A 27,429-nucleotide genomic window follows, 5' to 3' on the forward strand; every position below is an offset into this window, starting at 1 on the left:
TAAGAAATTACTCAACATTGTTACTCATCAAGGAAATCTACATTTTAGCTGCAATACCACCTCAAGATCTACCAATATGATTATAATAAAAAGTGTGACAACACCAAATGTTGCCAGGGTTTACAGCAACTGGATCTTGTACTTACAGTTGATGGAGCGGAAATACAGACTGGCAGTATTTACTGTAGTCCAACCTATGCAATTCAGCACTTGCATTCTGAGGAATGTACCCAAGGGAAGGGAGTGCTTAAGTCCATAGAAGATATTGCAAAAAATGTTCCTAAAATCTTTTTCAGTAACAGTCCTCAATCTAAAAGAACTCATAAATTGAAAAATGAATTGTGATAGATTCATATGCTAGAGAGCTTTTCTGCAGTAAAAAGGAATAAATTATGGCCACCAACAACAAAAGTGAAATTCAAAAAACATGCTGTCAAAGGAAGCCAAATACAGAAAAGTACATACTATATGATTTCATTTCTGTGAAGTTTAAGATCAGAAAACAGAGCAGTGGTGGCCGCTGGTGCTGGGGGTTGATTGGAGTGTGGCACTGACTACCAGGAGAGTGAGGAAGGCTTCGGGGTGTTGGAGACAGTGGCTCTCCCGACTTGGTAACAGTTAGAGGAGGATGTACGTATGTTATATTCATCTAGGTGTGTATTTAAATTCACTTTATATATAAGAAATTCACTTTGCTGCATTTAATTTTCTCTACTTTTTAAATGAATGAGTTCATTAATGAGTAGGACTTACGGGTCTGACAATCAGATTCTTTTCTTATCATCTTCCCTGCGAGTCCTGGTGCCTTAAGTAACCTAAGCTGGAAGAACCCCTGATTTCTCATCTCTAGAGGATTATTGTTCGACTATTTGCTCTGGATGAGTAAGGCCTTGGCAGCAAACACAGAGCACATCCTCAAGACTGCAGCAACTGGCAACTGGCAGAGTAACTACTGGCCCTAGTAGTAGTATTATTGTCCTTATTATTCAATAGTATTATTAATAGTATTAATAGTATTATTAATAGTATTAGTATTATTGTCCTTATTATTAATAGTTTTAGTACCGATATTTTCTTGGATATGGGCTCCCTTTTCTGCCTAGTTCTCGGTCTTTCTTTTTTTAAGATTTTATTAATTTACTCATGAGAGACACAGAGAGAGGCAGAGAGATAGGCAGAGGGAGAAGCAGGCTCCCTGCAGGGAGCCTGATGCGGGACTCCATCCCAGGACCCCGGGATCACGACCTTAGCCAAAGGCAGACCCTCAACCACTGAGACACCCAGGCGTCCCTAATTCTCGATCTTAAAACAAAAAACCTCCCAGAGTGTTTCTCAGAGAAGGGATTCAAAGACCATGCTGTGGACAAATTCCTTTGCAGACCTGACCCAGAAGCCTCCTTTGATAGCATCCACTGTTGTTCAAACAGGAAGCTTTTCAAGGACAAAGTCCCTTGCAGGCCATGGCCCTTGCGCCCTGCAGAGGCGGTCCCCAAAGAAGACCCTGCCCCCACGAACCGACCACAGGCGGAGGGCGCAGCTGGAACCCCAGTCCCTGTGGTTAATGCTCCGGTTGCGGCACCTGGGGGGCAGTGTATACTCCCGGGGCAGTGATAACTGGCAGGACCCTCAGCCTCCACCGTGCTGATTCTGAGGATGAATTCGGTGTCCAGCTGACTCGCGGAGAACCTGTGGGACTCCAGGCTTTCGGTTACTAGTATCACAGATGCGAAGCTCAGGAGCCCGGCCTGGTTTCTGCGGATACCAGCTGAAGTGATCGCTGATGCTCTACTGGGCCTGCAGGTGACGGACACGCTGTGTCTCAGGGACGCAGAGGGGAGCCGGCACCGGGTCAGCCCAGCGTGCCTGCTAGCAGCTGGGAAGGACACAAAGCACAAAGTCACCTTTGTTGACTAGGTCCCACTCCACTTTCCTCCAGAAGATTCTAGCTGCCCGGGTCCCCTAACCCTAGAGCACCTGAGAGTGTGTGTGTGTGGGGGGGGGGGGGGGTGGAGAAGGGGGTGAAATCCCGGGTCAGGGATCACAGAGCCCTGGGGAGATCCCACAGTCAGTGGGGAGGAGACAACTCCCAGCATCTCGGGATATCCCCTGCACTCCCCCCTCACCTGGCAGGCAGGACCGCAGAGAGCAGAGGAGTTGGGTCAGGACACCCATGTTCCATCCAGGCCCTGCCTGAGGCTCTTTTTTGCCTGGAATGTCTGAGCAGCCTATTCATGAGACTTCTGAAGAGCAGGAATGGGTTCTGGGAAAACATGCAAACCAGTGAGGGGTTGGGCAGATCTGGCTGCGGCTAGGGAACCACTGCCTCCTAGGGGCTCACACCAGAAGGTGGGATTCATGTCCAGTCCCAGAGGAGCTTCTCTCCGGTGTTTATAAGAAAAAACATCTCTCGGGGGTGCCTGGGTGGCTCAGTCAGTTAAGCAGCTGACTTGATTCTGGCTCAGGTCATGATCTCAGGGTCCTGGGATGGAGCCCTGCTCTGGCTCTGTGCTCAGTGGGAAATCTGCTTGAGGATTCTTTTCCCCTCTCTCTCTCTGCCCCTCCTCTTGTGCTCACACTTGCGCGCTCTCTCTCTCTCTCTCAAATAAATACATTAAAAAAAATTAATACATCTCTAATTCTTCTGGTGCCTATTTGTGTTCATGACTCTAAATTCTGTACACCTTCTAAAAACAATAAAATAATAGAACTGAGACGACCCTCTAAAACTTAAATTTTTGTATGAACATATACTTTTCCTTATAGAATTCCTGAGCTCTCATCTTCTAGGGATGGGTGTGAAATATCAGTTCTATTTTGATATGCTACTTAGATTAAATATTGGTGAGCCATGAACAAAAAAAACAGAGAATATGTCCTCGGATCAAATCCATGCACTGCCTCTTCAGGCACTATGCAGTAGAGAAGGCTTATATTATACATTGTTGGAGTCTATTTCTATAATCAACATGATTCTTTATTTTGGAGGTAAATGTCCTTTGGGTATTAATTTTTTCAGTTTTCTATTTTTACTTTTCCTCATTCTTTTTTTTTAAGATTTTATTTATTTATTCATGAGAAACAGAGAAAGAGACACAGGCAGAGGGAGAAGCAGACTCCTTGCAGGGAGCTGGATGTGAGACTCGATCCCTGGTCTCCAGGATAATGCCCTGGGCCAAAGGCGGTGCTAAACCGCTGAGCCACCCAGGCTGCCCATTTCCTCATTCTTCTCATCAGTTTTTGCTCATCATATTGTCATGCCTTAGACTTTTTTAAAAATTTCTTTTTATTGGAGTTCAATTTGCCAACATATAGCATAACACCCAGTGCTCATCCCATCAAGTGTCATGCCTTAGACTTACCATAAGTTCCCTTTTGTCTGGCACAGTCCCAATGTGATCTTTAACATTTAATAGCACCTCCTTTTTGCGCTCACAAATAACCCAGTTTGGATGAAAACTTATATAACAACCCTCTATCCTGATTCTTTTTTTTTTTTATCCGGATTCTTTTTATTCATAGTTTACTAAGACATTTCTTAACTAAAAATTAGTAATGAATTGTTAAATTTTATCAAACATAACTATTATCAGTATGATCAAACACATGTATTTATATATTTTAAAGATATATATTTATAGTTATATCACCATATATATTCATATATGATAGTCACAGAACATGAATACATGTATATTTAAGTATGTGCCACCTTAAATATATATATGCACCTATACGTATATTACATGAATATATGCATATTTTTCCACAAATAAGGTAATTTTTAACTTTTTATTCAAATATTATTTTGTTTTAATTTCTTCTTAATATCTTTATGAATGGAATGTTATTCATATTGAAGGCATCAATTTTAATAAAATGCGTCTATATAAGTGTGTGGGTGTATAAATATTGTATTTGTCAATTTTTACATGATGATTAGTAACAAACCATTCACAACCCATTGGCACACCATGTTAGGCATTAATTTTAATATTCACAGATGTTCATGTTAACAATGGCTTGCCTGATCCAGGCAGGGCTCAGCTGGATGGTTCTGCTACACACCACTGAGATGCTCTCTATCCTACAGATAGAATTTCATCTGGGACCAAGATGGAAGGGCAGTGACTACTCATTCTTTTTTTTTTTTTTTTCTTTTTAAGTAATCTCTATACCCAGTGTGGAGCTTGAATTCATAACCCCCAGATCAAGAGTTGCATAAACTACCAACTGAGCCAGACAGGCACCCTGCTTTGGGCAAAATATTCTAATGTCAAGTTTCAGAAGTGATCAAAATCCCCAAACCAAGTTGCACAAGGAATTTAAATCCAAATATCTCCAACACAGGTGCACAAAATTCACATTCTTTGGCCTTGGTAATTCCTCAAATTTCTAAAAAACTTTAACATATTAAATTTTCAAGTATTCTTCAAAAAGTTAAAAATAGAACCCTACTATACAATTAATCACACTACTGTGTAATTACCCCAAAAAACACAAGAATAATCATTCAAAGGGATATATGTACCCCAATATTTATAGCAGTATTATTTACAGTAGCCAACTTATGGAAGTATCCCAAGTGTCCATTGATAGATGAGTGGCTAAAGAAGATGTGAAACATTATCAGCCATAAAAAAGAATGAACTTTGTCATCTGCAATGACATGGATGAAGATAGGGAGTATAAAGCTAAGTGAAATAAGTCAGAGGAAAACAAATACCATATGATTTCACTCACATGTGGAATTTATTTTTTGTACATTTTTATTAGAGTTCAGTTTGCCAACATACAATATAATACCCAGTGCTCATCCCGTCCAGTGCCCCCCTCAGTGTCCTTCACTCAGTCACCCCCCCCACCTCCCCTTCCACTACCCCCTGCTCATTTAAGAATCAAAACAAATAAGCAAAAAAAGAAGAGAGAGAGAGAGAGAAACCAAGAAACAGACTCTTAACTATAGAGAACAAGCTGATGGTTATCAGAGGGGAGGAGGTGAACTAGATGATGGGGATTAAGGAGTGCTCTTGTCATGATGAGCACAGGGTGAAGTATGGAATTGGTGAATCACTAAATTGTACACCTGAAACTAATATTACACTGTGTGCTAACTATACTGGAAATAAAATAAAAATGGAGTATTTGATCATGCCATTGGCAGATAAATGTTTTTCAGATTATACCATCATAAAAATGTTTTCAAATCTAGTTTTGTGTTAACTGGAAAACAGAGCTGAATGTGGTTTCAACATACAGCTTTAAATAGAAACTGTCTTAAATGGCTTCATTGGAAAAAAATCTTTTTAGCTGAAGTAAACATTCTCTAAAACATCTGCTTAAACATTCTATAGATCACCTAGTAACTTTTTTAAAAAGATTTTATTTATTTATTCGTAAGAGACACACAGAGACATAGGCAGAAGGAGAATCAGGCTCTCTGTGGGAAGCTCGATGCAGGACTTGATCCCAAGACTCCAGGATCATGACCTGAGCCAAAGGCAGAGGCTCAACCACTGAGCCACCCAGATGCCCCTACCTGGTAACTTGTTAAAGTTCAGAGTGCCATCTCAAGGTCTAAGGTGACCCACAATTTTGGGTTTATAAGAAGTTCTCAGTGAGGCAGGTAATGCTGCAGGCTTCTGGGAAAATGTTGAGGAGCCATTTATTTTCATATTAAGGAAAAAGAATGTTACATTGGTTTTTAGTGTTTTTGTGAGTGTCAAAAACATTTTTCATTTATTCGTCAAACAATTGTTATATATTTATGTAATTTTCTCATTTTCTGTTTACCATATAACTCAATAAAATTTCATGCTATGATCCCAGACTTGCTGATAATACTTGGAAGAACATTCAAGTGTGTTCTGGGTCCATCCTTTAGCCAGAAGAGCTCTGAGAGATGGGAGTTAGTGACCATCCTGGGCTGCCTGCTGTCAACCACTCATCATTTTGTCCCTTCTAGAAACACAACTCTATCTTTTTTCTCTATAGTTTCCTTTAGAGATACTCAAAGAGATAGCCTCACTGGAATTTGGAGGTCAGAAGAAGAGGATTTGATTCTACCCATGAGCAGCTGCAGGCAGAATGGACAAGGTGAGAGCTGAAGAATGATCTGGTGAGGGGCTGCAGAGGCTAGAGCATCAACACTTCCACCCCTGGGCTTCCCAGACAGGCCTGAGGACCACATACGTGGTTAGGCAGCCTGGACCTTCAGAGCTCTGGCTGTGAGCACCAGGGAATCTCCGGTTTCTAGTATTTGTTTTCCTGACTGCCATATCCCTAGTCCATTAAAATATATATATATATATATAGTTAGGGATGCCTGAGTGGCTCAGCGGGTTAAGTGTCCAACTCGTGATTTCAGCTCAGGTCATGATTGCAGTCTCATGAGATCAAGCCCCATGTCAGGCTACACATGGAACCTGCTTAAGATTCTTTCTCTCTCTCTCTCTCTTTCCCTCCGGCCCCCTATCCCTCATTCATCTGATCTCTCTCTTTAAAAAAATTGTACTTAAACTCTAATTCCCTATATTAAAACAGTTCCTAACAAGAAACACCTAACAAGAAACAAGAGAAAATTTTGCAAATGACGTATCTGATAAGGGACTGTTACCCAAAACACGCAAAGAACTCTTTAAATTCCACAGAGAACAATGTGACTAAAACATGAGGCAAAAGACCTTACTGGATACCTCCCCAAACAAGGTATATAGATGACAAAAAAGCATATGAGAGGATACTTCATATCTATCCTGACTGCAGAGGAATGCAAATTAAGAAGACAATGGGACACTGCTGCACACCTCTTAGGTTGGCCTAAATCAGGTACATTGACAACACCCAGTACCCACAGGGATGTGGAGCCTCAGGAACCCTCATTCATTGGTGGTAGGAATGCAACATGGTATAGACACTGTGGAGGACAGCAGATTTTTACAAAACTAAACATACTTACCATATGATCTGGCAGTCGTACTTCTTAGAATCTACTCAAAAGAGTTGAAAATGATGCCTACACAAGACTTGCACACAGGTGTTTATACTCACTTTATTCATAATTGCCAAAAATTGGGGAGATTAAAACAGATGTGTTTCAGTAAGTGAATGAATAAATTGTGGCACATCCAGACAATAGAATATTAATCAAAACTAAAAACAAATGACCACGTAAACCAGGAAAAGAAATGGAGGAAACTTAAATGCATATTGCTAAGTGAAAGAAGCCCATCTGGAAAGATTACACAGTGTATGATTCCATCTATATGATATTTTGAAAAAGGTAAGGCTGTGAAGACAGTAAGAAGATCTGGAGGGTATAGAGGGATCATAGGTGGAGCACAAATTTGGGGGGCAGCCGAACTACTCCATATGACACAATAGCGGTGGCTACATTTTATTATGAATTTGTCCAAACCCATAGAATGTACAACCCCAAGAGTAAATGTCAATGTAAACTATGGACTTGGGGTGATAATGGTGTGTCCAGGTAGGCTCACCGACTGTCACAAATGCATTACTCTGGGGGGGATGATGAATGCTGACAATGGAGAGGCTGCATGTGGGCATAAGCAGGGGATATTTGGAAGTTTGTACTTTCTGCCAAATTTTGTTGTGAGTATAGAACTTCTTTAAAACTTGAAGTCAATTTAAAAAATTCCTACTGGAATATCTAGAGTGGCTTCTCTTTTGCTGTTCAAATCCTGGCTGATGCCATGACCCGCAATCCACAGGTGTAATCATTTCTGTTTTGATTGAGTCAGGAGAGGCATCGTCATGTCTGTTTTGCTGGACTGGATAGGGGGGCAGTCAGTCAGGGGACTGAGGAGCTTCCCTGCTCTTCTCCCAGAGCTCCCAGTGACCTCCAAAGTGGGGCTGCACCTGAGAAACTCTCTGAGCGGATGTAGGCCCCAGAGGAGGACCAGGGGGCAGCCCAGCCTCTCACATCTGCTTCCTGGTGGTTTATGTTCTGACCTGTAACACTGTGGGTAGGTAGCTATTATACTGCTGATACTAATATGTAGCAACATCTTTAGGCTCCAGACTGTTGATGGTGAGGGTGAAATCTGTCCCGGACCCACTGCCACTGAACCTCAATGGGACCCCAATTTGCAACTTGGATGCTTCATAGATCAGGCACTTAGGAGCATTCCCTCGTTTCTGCTGATAACCAGATTAACCAACTGTTACTGTTCTGACTCGCCTGGCAGGTGATGGTGACTCTATCTCCTGGAGACACAGACAGTAAGGTTGGGGACTGGGTCATCTGGATTTCAGAGCTGGCTCCTGAGACTGGAAACAGAAATAAATATCTGCACTCTGAATCATGTTATAAGAGGCATTCCCTGAAGGACCAGGTGGTACTGACCACACTGGCTGAATAAATTCCCAGGGTTCTCCTTCCTTACCTGAAAGCCAGAGCAGCAGGAGGCCGAGGAGCTGAGTGGGGACCTTCATGTTCATGTGTCCTGATTGGGATTGCGTCCTGCACCCGGTGTGACCAACCTGCTAATTAGTGTTCAGGGAAGTGGGTTGTACTCCAATAAAATGCAAATCAGCAGAGGATGGAGCATAACTGGGTACAGCTGCAGGGTTGAGTTATCTCAAAAATAGAATGGATACAATAACCCCTCAGTGTGCGGGTTCGACCAGAGCAGCAGAAATTTGCCAGCAGAGGTGGGACGGAATCAGTCTGCCATCCTGTGAGTAGAGTTCTTTTGGTCTCAAAGACTCATGACACACTTTTCATACTGTGTCTAAGACAGTCTCTGTCAAATATTATACAATCTCAGATACTATAAGAAATTGTACAGGTTCTTTTTATTTGGTGCCTATGAATATTATTGAGGCCAGAGAGATCCTCTTTGCTATAATTTCTTGCTATTCTCGGTGTAAGAAATTATCATCACTATGATCCAGAGATGCAATGAGGTAGAAGAATAATTAAGAAGTGTGGGTGTAAAAAAAAAAAAAACAAAAAAACAAACAAAAAAGAAGTGTGGGTGTCATGATGTGTAAATAAGTGCCCAGATATTGAGTATCTGCCATTGTTAACCTGTCATCTCCAGCTAAGCCATGTGTCCTCTTCCATTCTGAGTGCTCTGTCCCAGAAGGCAACACGAGTGAAAAGCTTCCTAAGTGTGATAAAACTTCTAACACCAGGTGAGGCAGCCATATGTTGCTGCCTACATAAATATTCTTATTCTAGAGATCAAGAATTAATACAATTCTAAGAACTTATCACAAGATAAATATTGATATAATTCTCTTTGCTTCTGTCAAGGCTGAGTTTGGCTATAGGACTGGCTTTTTTTTTTTTTTTTTTACAAAAACAGCATTTAAGTGCAGTGTAGTCCAGGCCAGACTAGGGCAGCATAAATTTGTCTGCAAAGAACATATCTATCCCTGAGGACCACAGGACAGAATTAGTCTACTATCCTGTGAAGAGAGTATTTGTTTTGCTGTCTTCAAGTTTTGTAACATGCTTTTCTTGTTACCTCTCCATTTAAGATTTGGTCTATTGAGAATGACAAAAGCCCAGAAATCCAAAGAAATTTTACAAGTCCTTGCATTTGGTACTTATACATCTTTTAAGACAGAGAGTCTTCTTCTTTGCTCTGATACCCTGATGCCCTTGGTGTGATTAATTATCAACATAGAGAGAGAATCCAGGGTATCTACAGATTGTTCCTTTCAATATTCAAGAGTGTACTGATCAACACATGCATGTCAAGAACCTACAGAAGCTGGAGGAAAAAATTGTATGAAAGTATATCAGGGAAAATTTGGCAGAGTTCACACAGGGGCAGAAAGAGTTTTCATGTGCACCAGTGAGAGTAGAAAGAAAACCTCATGATTCACAAGGCAATCAGCTGATTACTAAAGAAATCTTTGCCTTAAGAGTGGGGCAAATTACCCCTGGACAAAATACTATTCTGGTCCCACCTAGCAAAGCTTAAAAGCAAGACCTGAGTCCATCAGACAGATTCAAGTGGCAGATTTGATACTTCAGAAAAAAAAAAAAAAAGATTAGCAACCTTAGCTTTAGAAATTGTCTAAAATCATCATATCGTTTCACTCATATGTGGAATATAAGAAATAGTGAAAAGGATTATAAGGGAAAGGAGGGGAACTGAGTGGAAAAAATTAGAGAGGGAGACTAACCATGAGACACTCCTAACTCTGGGAGACAAAGGGTTGCGGAAGGGGAGGTGGGTGGGGTGATGGGGTAACTGGGTGACAGGGAATGAGGAGGGCAATTGATGGGATGAGCACTGGGTGTTATACTATATGTTGGCAAATTGAATTCAAATTTAAAAAAAAAGAAAAAAGAAATTGTCTAAAATGTAGTATCATGAGAAAAAATACTTCAAAAAACATGAACAGAGAGACCATCAGTGAACTGTGACAGCCGGAAGCAGTCTGTTACATGAATAATTGGAGTCTTGAGAAGAGAAAGTGAGGAAGTACAGGAAACATTTTGAAAAATCATTGGCTAATTTTTTTCCAGTTTTAAGAAATCATCGTCATTGGGCTTGCACAATTAAAAATCCAGAGTCAACTTGAAACAATGTACTTGGTGGCTAAATATAGAAGTGCAAGGCAGATCACATAGAACTTCCTCCATGGTCCTGGTGCAGTTGCAAAGAAGTTTTTAGAAGTTGAGTTGTCTGGGGAATGTAAAAAAAAGTCTCCAAAATGAAAACACATTTTCAGGGGTGCCTTGGTGGCTCAGTCAGAAGAGCATGCAATTCTTGATCTTGGAGTTGTGAGTTTGAGCCCCACGTTGGGTATAGAAGTTACTAAAATAAATAAATAAACTAAAAAAACCCTGCACATCTTCAGTAACTAAGAAACAGACTCCACACCATGAAGTCCTCTTAATTTTTTTAAAGATTTTATTTATTTATTTGAGACAGAGAGAAAGAGAGAGAGAGAGAGAGAGAGAGCAAAGAGGAGGGTCAGAGAGAAGGAGAAGTAGCCTTCTTGCTGAGCAGGGAGTCTGATGTGGGGATCAATCCCAGGACCCTGAGATCATGACTTGAGCCGAAGGCAGATGCTTAACTGACTGAGCCACCCAGGAACCCCCGAAGTAAGAAACACACAGAGAGAGGCAGAGACACAGGCAGAGGGAGAAGCAGGCTCCCTGCTGGGAACCTGATGCAGGACTTGATCCCAGAACCCTGGGATCACAACCTGAGTCAAAGGCAGGTGCTCAACCATTGAGCCACCAGGTGCCCCCCGAAGCCCTCTTTAGATTTGAAGCCAATATATACTCATTTATTTAGTAACCTATAAGGTTGCCTGTTTTGAGTGAGACCCAGAAAAGAAGAACACTCTGCAGTAAGGACAACCTGCAGAGGACTTTATGATCCAGTAGGGCAGTGATGCTTAAAGTGCCTGTGGCAGATAAGGAGAGCATTTGGAGGCTCCAGAAAGCTCCAACAGGAGAAGCACAGGAGGGACCCTGAAGTATTAGAATAGTGCCATGATCTCTTCACAGAGAACAATACTCATTTTGAGATAGAGTCCTGGCTTGCTGTTAAGTCCTGGAGAGACTACACATTGTATATAGATCCTGAAGTAGCCATGTAACCTGAGCTGCCTATAAGAATTGAGAGGTAACATCCAACCTGCCATATTGTATATATTCGCAGCAGTATCCTATCATCAGGTAGAAGTAGGATAGATAGGCCAGGCCTTGTTGTAGTCCCCAAGGACACAGGTAAGTTGTTCAAACTCTCAAACTCTCATGGCACCTACACTTGTAGAATTGTTCCATTTCCTTCATCCTTATCCTAATGTGGATTCTCTTTAGACAGTTGACCATAAAAAATAATAATAATTCAGATTCAGTATATGTAAGATATGCATAAACTGAAATCAAAAGTTGAGTTTTAGAGCCTTAAAGACAACTTTAAGAATAGCCAGGGAAGAACGTGTAGGGAGAAATTCATCTAGTGGGCAGAACTTGGAGTTGGATTCCCCAGTCCACTTTACCTTTCATAGAGGTAACCCGTATCAGAGTCTTCACTTATTCAGGGACAGTGATTAACAGTGTGGTCACATTCCCAGAAGAATGGATAAAACAAGACTAGGAGGTTGATGATAAGGAGCTCAAAAGTAGAGTTTTATGAATAGATCTCTGGCCTGGGCACTTACTGTAAGAGTATCTGTCCTATGCACATGCTCACTTCAACACATGCCCTGCACAAGGAGCTCTCAGTCATTAGGTAGGTAAGATAACCAACTCTGTGGATGTCAGATAGCTCCTTGTCCAGACACCCCAGTCTTGTTCATTGAGGCATAAAGTGGCCACGGTAGCATGGATGGAGGCTATACATGGGCTCAACAACATGGACTTACTCTAACTGAGACTTATATGACTTTTTGACCTTTTTGACTCTAGGTAACTGGTCAACAAACAAAAGAAAAGATCAATACTGATCCCTGCACTCTCACTACGGCTTCAAGGCCTGAGAGTACTAGCTAGCCACCTGGTGGTTAGCTATATCCCTTATTTCTTAAATAAGGTGTATTTGTAGTAATCAACCTGATAATTCATTCTTTAAATTACTTAATATAAAAGTGATTGTGGCTGAACTGGAAAATAAATAAGCATCCCCTTCTAGGGAAGAATGAGAAAAGAGAACATGTCTTGAGTTTTATTAGCATCATTGGATCATATTAGCTAGATGCATGATGGAATTGGACTTTAATTAGAAATATAAACACAGGTAAACAAGTGTTTTGGATGTTGGAGTACAAAGAAGTGGACCAGATGGCCTATATGTCTGCTTAGCATCACTGCTTTGCCTTTCTACATTCTCATTGGCATCACTTTCCAGAATCCCTTTCCCCTATGACTCTAGATTTTGTTTGGTTAATAGAAGGTTCTTGTGTAAGATCTACAAATTGGAATAGCACAGGAAAAACTTATTCTTCAGTAGTATTGTAGGCCAAAGTATATGTGGGCCACCGATGGGTTTCTTATATTCTTGAAGTTTATCATGGCTTCTGAGATATCTCTGGGGACTCATCTTCTTTGGAGCTGCTACTGAAATAAATTACTTGTAGCAAAAAAAAAAAATTATTTGTAGCAGATTTTCCATGATTCAGGAATTTTTTGATTTGAGGAACTCTGGAAGTGGCTTCCTTGACCTTTGCTCCTCAAACTCCCCAGTGTTCAGCCCTACAGTACTCTGGACTAAAACCAACTTATTTGGAAATTCTATGGGGGTATCTGTTTTCCTGAGAAAAGCCTAACTCTATCTCTACAGATTTTGTATCTTTGAAATAAGTTCTCTTATTTGAAGTTTTAAGATGCCCATTAACTGCTTCCTTCATCCCATCACTTGCCTCTTGATGATGGCAGGTGTTCAAGACACAGGTTATTTTTTTCCTCATTCTGACCCTATAGGAAAAAAGGAGTCCTTAACTCCCATGATTATCTGCTATTACTTGGATATCCTTGTGTAAATTTATAATGTATAACATTCCTAACTTTAAAGTAGAGTCTGTATGCTTAATAAACATAAAACATGCTTTTGGTTTAATAGAAATTAACTGGCTAAAAAATTCACTTAAAAATTAATTGATGCATCTAAGGTACAATTTCTAATTGCAAACTTAGCAAAATGGTACATGAAATTGGATACATAAATTATAAAATATCATAATTCAACTTGTTCTGAGAGGCTCTAAACATTCAAAATAATGTTATCAAAATAGAGGTACAAAGGAGAAAAAAACAAATAAATAAATAAAATAAATAAGTAAGGAAGATGCCCACCATCTTGTGCAGTAATCACTCTTGAAGGTTGTAGATTATTATTTTATCAAGGAAAGAATGAGTCACTTTACTGTGAGCTCAGCAAACATTTCTGCTCAGCAGCTGTTGAGATACCAAACAGTCCCCTTGCCTAAGAGGAGATAGCTAGAACCACAAGACCTCCTTGGGTGATGAGCTTGAGTTCATTAGATTTGTGTTCACAGATGTAACATTGTGAAAGCAAGTTATAGATTTGAAAAAATTTTCTCCAGTATCACAAAGGCTTTGAGTTGCTGTTTACCCACAGAATCTATGAATTTTATAGAACTAGCCTAGGGTTCTAGAACTTTGATCATTCACTTTGTAAATGAAAAACTTAGGAGCCTCTCCTTGTTTTTGTGATTTGTGAACTAAAGTCACTGCCTGGCAGCTGATGGTGAGTTTGCCTCCTGGAGTCATGGACTCAGAGGCTGGGAACTTGGTCAGCATGATGTCTTCTCTGGCCCCAGAGAGTAAACATGATATAATTTTCTCCAGTGTTCTCCAGATTGAAGCCACCATATTACCAGCAGAGTGAATGTGGTTCCTCACACTGCAGTGTGGGTACTGTGCTGTCTGCCATGGCCCCTTAAGAACTCTTCCTCTCAGTGATTTCCCTTCCTGTGGCCACATCCCTTTGCAGCTCTATCTGTCAGGAGGTAAAATCTATATGTTCAGCCCTTGATTCTGGAATAGCCTGTGACTTGTGTTGGTCAATAGAACGTGGCAGACAGGATATTGTTCTAGCTTCAAGCGTAGGCTCAAGAGATCTTGCATAATTCCTTAGTTTCTTGGCCCCTAAGACTTCCCTGTTAACAAGTCCTGACAGGGCTTGCTGGAAGATTAAAGGCCATGCAGAAAAGAGCTCAGCTGCCAAAGAGCTATTTTACAGTAGCCTATGGCCAGCCAACCCTCAACAGTCCATAGAATTATGAGCCAAATAATGACTAAACATTTTCTAAAGCAGATGAAAAAGTTAACCCACAGATCCTAGAAGTTCAACAACCCACAAACAGGATCAACACAAAATAAAGAAAATCACATGTAGGTACATCCTTGTCAAACTGATAAAAACTGGTCATAAGAAGAAAACCTTAAAATAATCCAGTCAGGGAAAAAAAGTATTGGAGAACAAGAAAGAGGACTGCACACTTCTTATCAGAAAAACATATGTAGCTGACCACAGGATAGCATCTTCAAGCATTGAAGGAAAAATATGTTAATTTAGAATTCTATTTCTAGTAAATATATCCTTAAAAAATAAAGGCGAAATAAAGCCATTTAAAGATGAAAAAGAAACAATTTGTCATCATCAGACCTACACAGAAGCACATAGGAAAGTTCTGGCAGAAGATAAATTTCACCAGATAGAAACATAAAAAAATTGAAGAGCACCAGAAGTGGTAAATGATAGGTAAATATGAAAGACTTGTCTTCTGATTTACAATTTCCTGAAAGACAATTGACTATTTAAAGCAATATGAATGAGAATATATTGTAAATTTTAAAACATATGTAATAGCAAAATGCATGACAAGAATAGTATAAAGATTGGCACAGGGTAATGACAGTGCATGGCTCTAAGGATTTCCCCGTGTATGCGAAGTAGGAGAATATTAACTTAGAGTAGACTGGGACAGCTGTCCCTGCAAATGGTAACCCATGGAACAAGCCTTCTTGACCTGAGCACTGTTAACATTGTAGAACTGAAAATTCTTTGTTGTGGAGACCTGTCCTTTGCAACCAATGGCATGAGAGGAGATGCAGGATTGGGAGAAGTATTCATGATTGCTGGTGGATGATGATAATGAAAGTTGCATTATTATTAATTTATAAATTTCTACAGTCAGTTCAGCCCTTTAGAGCCTGCACTTGGGGGTGCCACCCCTCCCCTTGTTGCAACTGAGACCTGAGGCTCCCAGCCCACAACCAGCACCAGCTGGTGGACATGGGGTGAGACCAGCTTAAGCCTTTCAGTCCAGCTGACCTCGCTGACTACAGCTGCATGAGTGAGCCCTGGCAAACCAGAAGAGAAACTACCCAGCCAACCCACAGAATCATAAGAAATAATGAATTGTTGTTCTTTTAAGCCTTTAAGTTTTGGGGTGCTCTGTCATAATGTAATAGATCATAGAACATCAATAAATTATTTTCTTTAAAATATTTTATTTATTTATTTATTTATTTATTTATTTATTTATTTGAGAGATAGAGCACAAACAGGGAGTAGGGGAAGGGGCAGAAGGAGAGGGAGAAGTAGACTCCCCGCTAAGCAGGAAGGTCAACATAGGGCTCGATCTCAAGACCCTGGGATCATGACCCCAGCCGAAGGCAGATGCTAAACCTACTGAGCCCCCAGGTGCCCCAAGAATAGCAATAAATTAATCCATCTAAAGCTTCTGTCCAGATTACCACTTGACTCTATCCACCTCCACATTTTCCTGTATGTAGATCTGTGGTTTCCTTTTTTTTTTTTTTTAAGATTTCATTTATTTATTGATACGAGGCACAGAGAGAGAGAGAGAGAGAGAGAGAGAGAGAGAGAGAGGCAGAGACACAGGCAGAGGGAGAAGCAGGTTCCTTGTGGGCAGCCTGATGCGGATTTGATCCCAGGACCCCGGGATCACCACCCGAGCCAAAGGCCGACACTCAACCACTGAGCCACCAGGTGCCCCTGTAAAACTGGTTTAAATGTGAGACAATAACTCTCCAACCCGCCCTTGCTTCACAAGGTCAGAAGACACAGACTCTGAAAGCATAAAGTCTAAATAAACACTGGGTATATCACTTCCCTCATGCTGCAGCCTCCTACAGGAAGCAGATGTCTTTGTTCAACAACTGGCACCCACAGCCCAGACAGGATATTTTTGTCTGGGGACCTGTCACTGAGGGAGGCCAGCTGAAGTGCTGCTGGCAGTAATATACCCCCATGTCTTCAGCCTCCACTCCATGGATGGTAAGGGAGAAATCAGAGCCAGAGCCGCTTCCCTGGAACCGGGACGGGGTTCCAGCAGCCCGGGCATAAGCCCCAAAGATGAGCAGCCTGGGAGCCTCACCAGGCTTCTGCTGGTACCAGGCCATGGAGGTGCCTATGTCCATTCTGCTTTGACAGGTGATGGAGATGAAGCTGTCCGGAGATACCGCCAGGGTCTCTGGGAACTGGGTCAGGATGTGCCGCCCTCCACAGCCTGCAAGGACACCCCATCCGAGCAACGAAGTGTATTACTTCTGTCAAAGGCATCGAGGAAACATCGTTCCTCAGAAGAACCGTGCCATGCTTAAACATGACAGAGACTATAAATCAAGTGTCCCCTGGCCTTCCCACCTTTGCATGTGTCCAAGAATTCACACAGCTTTCAAGTCAATCCTAAGCTTGTCCTTAGGCTCAGGGCAAGCTATGAAAGGTGACCCCACAGGGCACAGCTCCACCTCGAGGGGCATATGGACGTGACTCTCCCTTATAGCCTGAACGGGTCCCAGATGAGCCTCCAAAGGCAGAGTGGACACGGGGTGGGAGCATGGACAGAGCACTTCATGGTCCTCAGGAGGCCAAGGACAGTTTCCAGGCTGCTTGTGCCTCTGCCTCATTGTCAGCCTTGGCCTCTGTGCCTGGATTTCCTACTAAGAGTTAAGTCAAAACAACACTACATAACCCACTATAATTGCCCAAACCCCTTTTTCAGCACATGGTCTCTGTGTCAAAGGCTAAAGGTCCAGCATACAATCGGCAGTGGGAAACATGCTTACCCTGAAAGCCTATCGCCAGGAGACACAGGAGCTGGGCTTGGAAGCTCATCTTGGAGTGTCCCCTGAATCTGCTGCTTCTGGACCAAAGGGCAAGAGGGATGGGCTGGGCAGGTGGATAGTGGTCAGGGCTGCTCTGGAACAGGGGCCCATGCCCCAGGGTTAAATAAGCCACAGGTCTCCATGGAGTTGATTTGCATGTCTGAGAACCCAACAGAGCTCTTCTCTCCTGCCTCTCAGGACTGGCAGGCTCACTCTGCCTGCAGATGGAGGAGGTAGTGGAGGCAACGGAGGTGCCTGTGGACTAAGCAGGACCAGGGACGTCCTCTGAAGAAGAAGGGATAGAGGTCACCCCAGGGACAGCCAGATGCCTGCCGAAAAGTGATCACTCAAGGATCTATTGCTATAGAGATGGGGTCTTGTTCTGCTTTCTGCTCTAACTAGATGTCAAGTTAACCATTGATTGAAGCCCAGACCAGGAAGATAAGACAAAATAATCAAGTCAAACTACTTCCTCACAGAGAATATATTTCTGAATATACTCAACAAAGAATGGTAATTGAAATTAAAGTTAAGTTGGGGTTGAAGAAAATAGTTAATAGGAGAAGCCAGATGCCCACAGAGAGAATTTGGGTACATATTGCTGACCCAACAACGAGGCACGGTGTCTAGCCCATGTCTCAGGAGAAGGGATGGTATCTCCTGATCCTGAGACCACAGCAGTAGCCTTTGCCTTCTCTCCTATGTGTTGTGAACTGGAGCAGCCCCAGAGTCTCAGGTTGGATCTTCCGGACTCTTCTGCAGCCTTCCAAGGCAAGGTTGTAACTCCAGGGTCCTGCGGATAGGACCCAGAGAGGACAATGGGAATGAAGTTTTGGAGAACCTCCTATTATTGAGAAGATCTTTTCAGTGTCCTTCTAGCTGCCTCCATGGAGCGTGCTTGTACGGTTCAACCTGGTCCCCTTCTTTTTGTCTATCTGGTTGTCTATTTGTCATCAGCCTCCCTAAGGCAGCTACAGGTCAACAGAACACAGGGAAATGAGTTAGTAGGCAAGTCCCCAGGGGCAGCATACAAACCTGTGTTCACCTTGACTGTTTTGCTTCTAGAACCTACCAATGTTCAGAGAAACTAAGTTTTGGGAAAACAAGAGAGCTGAATAATCCCACTACTAGCATTTGAAATCCCCCAGGAATTTAAGGAGGCATTTAGGAATAGGTTATTTTCTCCTCACTGGAAGTAAAGATTTTTATTGGCTCTACAAAAGAATCTCTCATGACCAAAGAGGAATCTACATGTTAAGGAGGGTTGAAATGCAAACAAGGAGGCTTATGTGGTTGGAAATGAAGGTGAGGTTATGTGTGGTCACTAGATGCGCCCTTCCCCACCCCCCGCCGCTTGCTAGATGGCAGCTCTACACAGAGCTCTGAGGTGCCAGAGCCTCAGAATGGCAAGTGATAGCATTAAGCTTCAGACAGAGAGAATATGGCTTCCTCTACTGTGGACCTGCTAGTAGGCAGCAAGAGACCAGTCCAGAGCCAGTGCTGCTGATCTGGGCTGGTGGGACAAGGATGTAGGCATTGTGCTGTGTGTGATAGAACCAAGCTCACTGATCTAAGAGCACTGGCCCCTTAGGCAAGTGGGATAGCCTCTGAGGGAAATAGGAGTGGAGAGTGAAGGCTGGATTTGCACAAAGTGTCTCTGGCCTGGTGAAAACTCTTCAATAATCATCCTCTTTGAGGTGCCTGGGTGGCTCAGTCAGTTAGGCATCCGACTGTTGATCTCAGCTCTCAGGTCTGGATCTCAGGGTCATGAGGTCAAACCCCTTGTTGGGCTCCAAGTTTGGCATGGAGCCTACTTAAGATAAGATGAGATGAGATAGGATCATCCTCTTCTTCATGGAAAATGCCCTGCCCACTGGAAGCAGATTCTCAGCCATCTAAATTTAGAAACTCCTCACCATCCAAAGCAGAGTGAGCCTTTCCCCCATAGATAGGCAAAGTCTAAAAAAATTAGGCATACAGAAAAGAGCTCAGCCTGACCTTTGGAGAACACCACAGTTCTTGGGTGAGCAGGGCAGGCCCTCCCTTAATCTCGGCCCTGGGGAGAGGGGAAGAAGCGTTCCTTTATACCCTAGGGAATTAAGAAGGAACATCAGCAGTGAGCACTGCCTCACCCTCTGCCTAGAGAAGATAATACTCTCCCCGACCTTGTCTGCCTGAAAATTCTTTTTCCTCTTCGAAATCTCTCCTCTCCATGTTGCTTTCCTGACTCTCCATCCAGTGGCCCTTTTTCTTCCACGTCTTCATTTTATCTTTGCTGTAACCGCAGCACACCTCAGTTAAGCTGTATATGTATGTATTCATGAATATGTAATTATTTATGTATGTAGGGGTCCATCTTCCCTATGAGACAATGACTTCCTTGCAGGTAGGAACTAAAGATTTCAATATTTGTATCTCTAGGGCCAAAGGCCAATAGCCCTGTCCTGTGTAAGGAAGTTCTCGCCAGCAGGGACAGCCCAGAAGCTCCTATCTTTTTCCAATGCCTCTCTTCCCCAGTAATGGAGCAGGAGTGAGGGTGAAGGAGATACTCAGGTATAAGGTGTTCTTCCGATCCCCAGGACCTTACCCACAGGCTAATTCTCATGGCAATGTGGTCCCAGGATGTCAGCTGACTTAGAGATGACGTCTTATCAGGAGCCCTGGGGTTTTGGCTGGGCACTTGAGAGGTTGGGTCACAAACAGCCTCCCTGGGCCACGGCTGGCCTGATTCATTACTGTAATATGATAGCAAGACATTTCCCTGAATCCCTGCAGCCCATCCTGGAGGGAAGAGATATACAAATTTGGTGGGAAGGTGGATCATCCTTACTAATAGCCTTCAGCAGAAGCAGATTCTCAGCCAGGTGAGTCAAGAACTGATTTTTGTGTCACAAATTGGAGAAACAGTAGGATGTTATAGTCTTAATTGAGGGATTTATCCCATCTCCTAAGCCATGTCCAGAAAAAATGATTCTTACCCTAAACTTTGTAAAACATTTCAAAATGTCTCATGAGCTTAAGAAAAATATAACCAAATTTTAGTTATTTCCATACTTTGGGCAATTTAGGTCACTCAGCCAATGCCAAGTACACTGTCCCCAGTAAGTAAAAAGAATTAAAAAGGGAGACAAAAGAGGATCATATTTGAGACAGTGACCACAAATTACCCTCCACGAGAACTGAGGACCACAGCCCCGACACACAATCAGAGATCCAAAGGATAATAGCCCACGGCTGTCTCTGTAGAGACAGCTTCTCCCAAGATGGTTAAGGGCTATCTCTGGAGAAGTCTTTTTTGTGCAAGATAATGGATGACACAGCAGGTCATTTAAAATATCCTGAGAAAGGCCTTCCTTTGTGTGCCTCTCTGAGCCTAGGCAAAGCTGGTGTTGGATACACTTAGAGAAATGCCTTGTGAACCTAAGAGAGAGACAGAAAGAGAAAGAGAGTAGTGTGTGTTCACAGAGAATTGGTATTGCAATAGTAGAGCAAGCTGAGTCCATGGCCCCCAGAGGTATCAGATCCTACCTAATCCTGTAATCTAAAATACTACTTGATATGAAAAAGTATCCTTGTGATTAAATTAAGGATCTTGAGATGAGGAGATTATCCTGAATTAACCTAAGTGCAATCACAAGTGTCCTTGTAAGAGAGAGGCAGAGGGAGTTTAACACAGCAGAGGAGAAGGCCAAGCGAAGATGGAGGTGGGAATTGGAGTACCAGCAACCACAAGAACCTGTAAGAGGTGATGTATGGATTCTGTCCTACAGCCTCTGATTTCAGCATGACCCTGATCTTGGCCCAGACTTCTGGGCTGTGAAAGAATATATTCCTGTTATTTTAAGCCACCACATTTAGATAACTTGTTACAGGAGCCATAAGAAACAAACACAAATGGGGCTCAAAGAAGCTCCATACTAAAGGCACTATTGTTTGTAATCTCCTTGGCTAACTTTCTAATGCTGTACCTAAATGGATTGGGGAACATTTTCATGGTGGACAGCGATGTTAGCAAGATGGTGGACTAAGAGGCTCCACCCTTTGTCCTCCTACATAAACAATGATTTAATGGTACTAATGTATAAAAATAGCTCCAAGAGAGTCCCACACTGCAATTAAGAAACTGCAGTAACCTAGTAGAGCACAATACCGAGGATGGCTGCATAGAAAGTGTGGGAAGCATTGACCTATGTCATCCCATCCCCCAGACCACCACAGCTTAGCACCAAGAGGAATCCCTCTGAGCACAAATAAATAAAATCTTTAAAAAATAATAGTAGAGACTTCAACATCCCACTTTCAATAGTAGATATAAACATCCATATAGAAAGTCAATAAACAGTTGACTTGAAAACACTATAGATGGGCGGCCCGGGTGGCTCAGCGGTTTAGCGCCGCCTTCAGCCCAGAGCGTGATCCTGGAGACCCAGGATCGAGTCCCATGTCGGGCTTCCTGCATGGAGCCTGCTTCTCCCTCTGTGTGTGTCGCTCATGAATGAATGAATAAAATCTTATTAAAAAAAAAAACACTATAGATGAAATGGACCTAACAGACTTCTACAGAACTTTCCCTGAGATGCTCAGGAGTCCCATGCAGACTGCATATTACAGAGGTGCAGGAGATGCTGGCAGGGAAGCAGAGGAATGAAACAGGGAGAAGAAGATGGATAGAGAACCATCCATCAGCAGGGCAGTGTTGAGTGAGGTTGCCGGATCTAAACTCCACATGGAAACAAGAGAAAGTATCTCTGGATGATTCCAGCTGAAAGGTGGGGGAGCTGGGGTATTTTATCCACCTCTTCTTGTCAGTCATAATTGAGGACTGTTCTAGAGGGTCCTTATTCCAGGCCATTGGTGGGCCATGAATGCTGGCAGAGCTGCCTTCTCCAGCTGCAGAGAATGCAGAGAGGCACAGACAGGGGCTCTGGAAGTCCGCAGAGGTGCACTGAAATGGAAGGCTGACAGTATCCATTGAAGAAAAAAATTGTCTTTTCAGTCAGGAGCTCCACATGTCCCGCCTCTCTCTCTGGAACATGATGCTGGCTGCCTGGTGGCAAGCAGCTTCCCTAGACATCCAGAAGGCAGTAGGAGGTCAGTGCATAGGCTGCACACCCTGGTTTGGTGCTGATACTGAAGGTTTAGTCAGTTCCACTCAGTTCCACTTCTGCTTTGCACCAGGCTGGGATGGTGGGGCCAATGTAGGGATGTGAAATACAGGGGTTCAAGTCTTTGTCCAAGTTTTATCCACATCTGAGATATTTCTCTATGCATATTGGCATTGACTTGACAGGAAATGGAGACTCTTTTCTGGAGAAATAGATGGGGAGACTGGCTTCTGGGTCAGGATGATGTTCTCACTCACTGTTCAAGAGTAAAAGAGAAAAGTGGCACTTACGGTGCACAAAGGGGGTCCTGAACAACGTAGCATCCACCCTCCCTTAGGAGAGAGGATTTGCCTTCCCTCTGACCTGCCCTCCAGAAAGCCAGGCTCCAGAGTAGCTGCACCTAAGTCCCCAGAAGCATGCTGGCAGGGAATGTTCAGAGCCCAGGGAATGGGTGAGGCTTCAGCTTTTATAGAGACTGGGGGGTATGATGGAGATGAGATAGGGGAGGGGAGCATGCAAAAAAATGAAAAAACGGCCACAGGGAAATAATTTGGGTAGTCCTATGAGGCTGTAGGTTTTCCGACTGGAGATGGGGGCAGAAATCCTTGTTAAGAAATATTAATCCTTCTTAAGAAATCAGAACTATTAAGAAAGCAACTTTTCTATCCCTTGACAATGAGCAAAAGAAAAAGATCCTGCCTTGAGTCAAAGCAAGAAGCAGCTCTCCATGATACGTTTCTCACTGGCCTGACTTGACTCACTCCAGATGCTGGACTTCTACAGCAGCAGAGGTGAACATCTGTCAGTAAGTGGCGGGCCGTCAAATTTATAAGCTGTCGGTACAATTAAGAGAAACTTCTTTCATACTTTCAGTGCCATCTCCCTTCTGAATGGGGACCGTGGTGTCTCACCTGAAGCTCCCTCCCACAGATCCCAGGATGAAACCTGCTTCTTCCACTGGGGTCCATCTCCCCTTCACTGAGGGACCTGACAGCCCTTGCTTTTGGGGGCCTCATTGAGGCATCACTGAAGTGGGTCCCCACTTGCATGACAGGCAAGGGAGGCCCTGATGAAAGAGAGCGTCCTGATGAGAACCCAACTCAGGTGCCTGTGGCTCTTTGATAAGAGGTTCCCAGTCTCTGGCTCCCAAGGCCATGACCCTCAGTCTGAGGGTTCTTACTTTTCAAGTGCACAGCCTCTCAGGACTCCCTCTGGCCCCCTCCTTGCTGAGGATTCCGAACCACTGTCCTGCTTCACAATGCAGGAATCCAGCACTAACCACCTGGGAAGGATTTCTTTGTAAATCTTCAAAATGCCACCTCTGTTGGGAAGCCAGCTGGATGAGTCTGCACCTCCCCTCCAGAAATACCTGACAAGGTAGAAAACCCACAAACACACACTGGGGTTGAGGAGACCTATGGGATCCACATTCTCTATGTGGTATCTGACTTTTCTTGGCCACAATTCTATTTTAAGGACCCTCTGGTGAATGAAATACAGGACATGAGGCTACTTTGGTGTTTAGGATATGAAAAGAGAAGCGTACACAGGAAGAGAGTAGAGTCCATGAACTCAGTTCTGTCTGGGTTTCTCTAGCTATGAGCACAGCATGCCTAACATGCCAGGGAAGGCATCACTATGTATGGCTTCCTGTCTTCATGCCTCTGATTCCCTCAAACACACCCGTAAAAGTATGATGTCTGCCCCCAACTGAACGGCAGGTTGAAGGCCTCGACAGACCCTTCTCCTTACCTATCTTTTCTGTATAAGAATAATTTTAAAAGCAAATGAAAGAAGCTTTAGCAGTAAGTCAAGCAATAACAAGTCTGAAGTTTGGAGTTATTAGAATTAATGTGCTAAACCAAGCCAAGAGCCCAGTAACCAGAGTGACAGTGGAGTAACCAGAACCTTGGAGCTGGGCCTGGCATTTGTGGGGCCCTCTGATCTCAGAGCTACTCTCCCTGGTCATCAGTGGCTCTGACCCCCCCTGGGCCCCGAAGAGCGAGGTCAGCAAATGTCCCTATCCTGGAGTCTTTAGTCAGCCAGATGCTGTTCTGGTTAGAAAAAATGGAATATATGTTAAATAAACAAACAATTGTATCATTTACATGTTATATGCAAATACTATTTATTAAATAAAATTTATTAAATCAAATATTTTATATAAATCATATTTATATGTAATATTTATCCATAATATAAATAAAAACAATATGTATGTTTATATACAGATATGACTTTAATTGGTATAATGTATGATTTTATTTTTTTCAAGATTTTATTTATTCATGAGAGACACACAGAGAGAGGCAGAGACATAGGCAGAGGGAGAAGCAGGCTCCCTGCAGAGAGCCCGATGTGGGACTTGATCCTGGGACCCTGGGATAACGACCTGAGTTGAAGGCAGATGCCCAACCCCTGAGCTACCCAGGCACCCCTAATGTATGATTTTAAACTTAGATATAAGCATGAATATTTAAAACCAGCCATGAGTTCTCAGTCCTTTGGCCCCTTCCTCACTACAGAGCAGAGAACGCTGTGAAGCCCAGAACTTCACCTTCATGACCTGCTGGGCTCAGCAGGGACCTGCCATTGCAGAGGACTCTGAGTGACCTGAGGAGGGTTTGAGGACCCCATGAATCAGCCGGTGCTGGAAGAGACATGCAGTGGGTCTGGGCCTAGAGAAGAGACATTTCCCCTCCAGAGTCCAGTTGGTGGCAGCGGCACCCCCTGTGGCTCCTGTCAGTAGGAGCAGCACTGGTGACCTCCGGGGAGTGTGTGCTTGCAGACAAAACTACTCCATGGCCTGGTCACAGCAGGATGTTATCCACCTGCCCAACTCTCACTGCCACTCATGGCCACTGGGACTCGGTTCTCAGTGGGAGGGTCTGTCCCTGTGAATAAGCTTCTGAGTATTTATAGTTTAAGCTCTGGTTTCCAAGAACCACCACTTACCAACAGTGACCCTTCCAAATGGTTCAAAAGTGGAGTCAGAACCAGAGGTTCACAGGGGCCAGGATGTGGGAGAGGACGAGGCCTGCCCTCTGAAAGTGCAGATGGCCAGTACAAGAAGGAAGGGCCATTTGGCATCAGAGAGTTCAGAACAGGAGCTGCACAAACACGCTGCAGGCTTCCAGAGCAGGGTGGCAGCTGGGTGAGGTTTGTGGCCCAAGAATTGACAGGAGGAGGGGGCCTGTGCTTTTAAAAGTATCTTGGTCATGGATGGTGAAGGTGACATCTGTCTGATTTCCAGCTACAAAGATGTTAATACTCTGGCTGCCCCTGTAGGGGATGGTGACCCTCTCTTCTGCGACATAGTTAGGGAGGCTGGAGATATTGAGCACACATGTCCCCACTGGCACCTAAGTGGGAAAGCCAACATGGTCATCCCCAAGCATCAATAGCAAGCAGGTAGCTCATGCAGTTTGCTCTATTTCTGATCAGAAAACAAAACAAGCTAACAGCTTCATCCTCACGGAAATGTCTGAGTTCAAGGCAAATGACTGAGAATGAAGCATGAGCCCTCCTTCCTCACCAGATTCAGAATAGCAGGAGGAAAAGGAGCAGAGCTCCCCAAGTCCTCGAAGCACCTCACCTCCAGCTGCCTCTCCGGCCCAGATAGGGTAGGGATGGGATATGAATCAGCTCCAGCTGCTATACCAAACTCCTAGAGCTGGGTGGCTTATACAACAGAAATTTATTTCCTCTCAGCTCAAGAGGCTGGAAAAGTTGGAGATCAAGGTCCGGTAAAATTTACTTTCTGGTGAGAGCACTCTTCCTGGTTAGCAAAAGGGCACCTTTTCAACATGTCCTCACATGGCCTATCCTTGGTGCTTGCATCCAGGAAGAAAGTGAGCTCCACAGTGTCCCTTCTTATAAGGACACTAATCTGATGGGCACAGGGACCCACCCTATGACTTCATTTAACCTTAATTATAGGCCCTATTTCCAAACACAGTTGCATTGCGAGTTAGGCCTTCAACATACAAATTTGAGGAGGACACAATTCAGTCCCCAGCAGATGGGCAGGACCAGGTTTCCAGTCACACAGCAGAACAAGTCAGCACACAGGTGGCTCCTTCCAGGTGTTCCCTGTCATACCCAGAGAATTTGTTCAAGCCTTAGGTGCTTCCCTGTTGAAAATGGGCCACTGTCACTCAGTTACTGTCCCAGTATTTTTAAGATCTGGGCACTCTTTTTATGGGGTTAGTTTGCCATCTAATGGCGATTTTGTGAGACTACAACCTAGAGTTCAGAGGTTGAGCTCCAGCCAATCTTGACTGTGAGACTTGTCACTCACATCCATGAAGCTAGCCCAGCCTCAGTAGGGAGCACAAAATGATTCCAGTCACCCAGGTGAAAACATAAGACTAACAGGTAACCAGAATAGAGAGAAGATATTGGTCATAGGAGAGTTATATGTGATCCATACAAGATGCCAAAGATGTGGTTTTGGAAAGGACAGGTGGGCCAGGAGAGAACCTGCAGGCATAATGGTGGTGGTGGTGGTGGGGGTGTTGTACACAGAGGGCTCCTGTTCCAGATCTGTCACCCTAGCTTCTCTCTTCCCAACCAGATATGCTGCCAGAGAGGCTCTGAGATCCACAAGAAGTGCATCAGCCAGGAGGCATCTGGATCAAAAGCTGGTGAGGTTTGTGCTCCAGCTGTAACACCACAAGTGACCACGGGTAAACTTTTAGACCATTACTGACCAATAGCATCTTCTGTGAT

At 43.5% G+C, this 27,429-nt stretch overlaps 3 long non-coding RNA genes and 1 gene segment (V, D, J or C); 2 read left to right on the forward strand and 2 right to left on the reverse strand.

Annotated features, from left to right (window-relative positions):
• Positions 1–14,122: 14,122 nt before the first annotated feature.
• Positions 14,123–15,931, forward strand: LOC140601365 (uncharacterized). The gene is made up of 3 exons (XR_012004380.1): positions 14,123–14,204; positions 14,306–14,466; positions 15,654–15,931. It is a non-coding gene; the product is annotated as an uncharacterized lncRNA (long non-coding RNA).
• An 89-nt stretch (positions 15,932–16,020) lies between these two features.
• On the reverse strand, positions 16,021–17,677 carry LOC140601361 (immunoglobulin kappa variable 3-15-like). The segment is given in 2 exon segments: positions 16,021–16,995; positions 17,555–17,677. Coding segments are annotated over 2 exon segments (429 nt in total).
• Positions 17,678–18,624: 947 nt separating this feature from the next.
• On the reverse strand, positions 18,625–23,942 carry LOC140601363 (uncharacterized). Its single transcript, XR_012004379.1, has 3 exons — positions 23,879–23,942; positions 23,398–23,531; positions 18,625–22,954 (listed from the first exon to the last, which is right to left on the reverse strand). It is a non-coding gene; the product is annotated as an uncharacterized lncRNA (long non-coding RNA).
• Position 23,943: 1 nt separating this feature from the next.
• LOC140601362 (uncharacterized) overlaps positions 23,944–27,429 on the forward strand; it is a 30,409-nt gene continuing 26,923 nt past the window's right edge. For all 5 annotated transcript variants that reach the window (XR_012004375.1, XR_012004376.1, XR_012004377.1 and 2 more), the window contains exons 1-2: positions 23,944–24,075; positions 27,275–27,386. This is a non-coding gene — a long non-coding RNA (uncharacterized lncRNA). The remainder of the gene's footprint in view (positions 24,076–27,274; positions 27,387–27,429) is intronic.

This window comes from Canis lupus, chromosome 12, assembly GCF_048164855.1.
Source record: "Canis lupus baileyi chromosome 12, mCanLup2.hap1, whole genome shotgun sequence".
Classification (NCBI taxonomy): domain Eukaryota; kingdom Metazoa; phylum Chordata; class Mammalia; order Carnivora; family Canidae; genus Canis; species Canis lupus.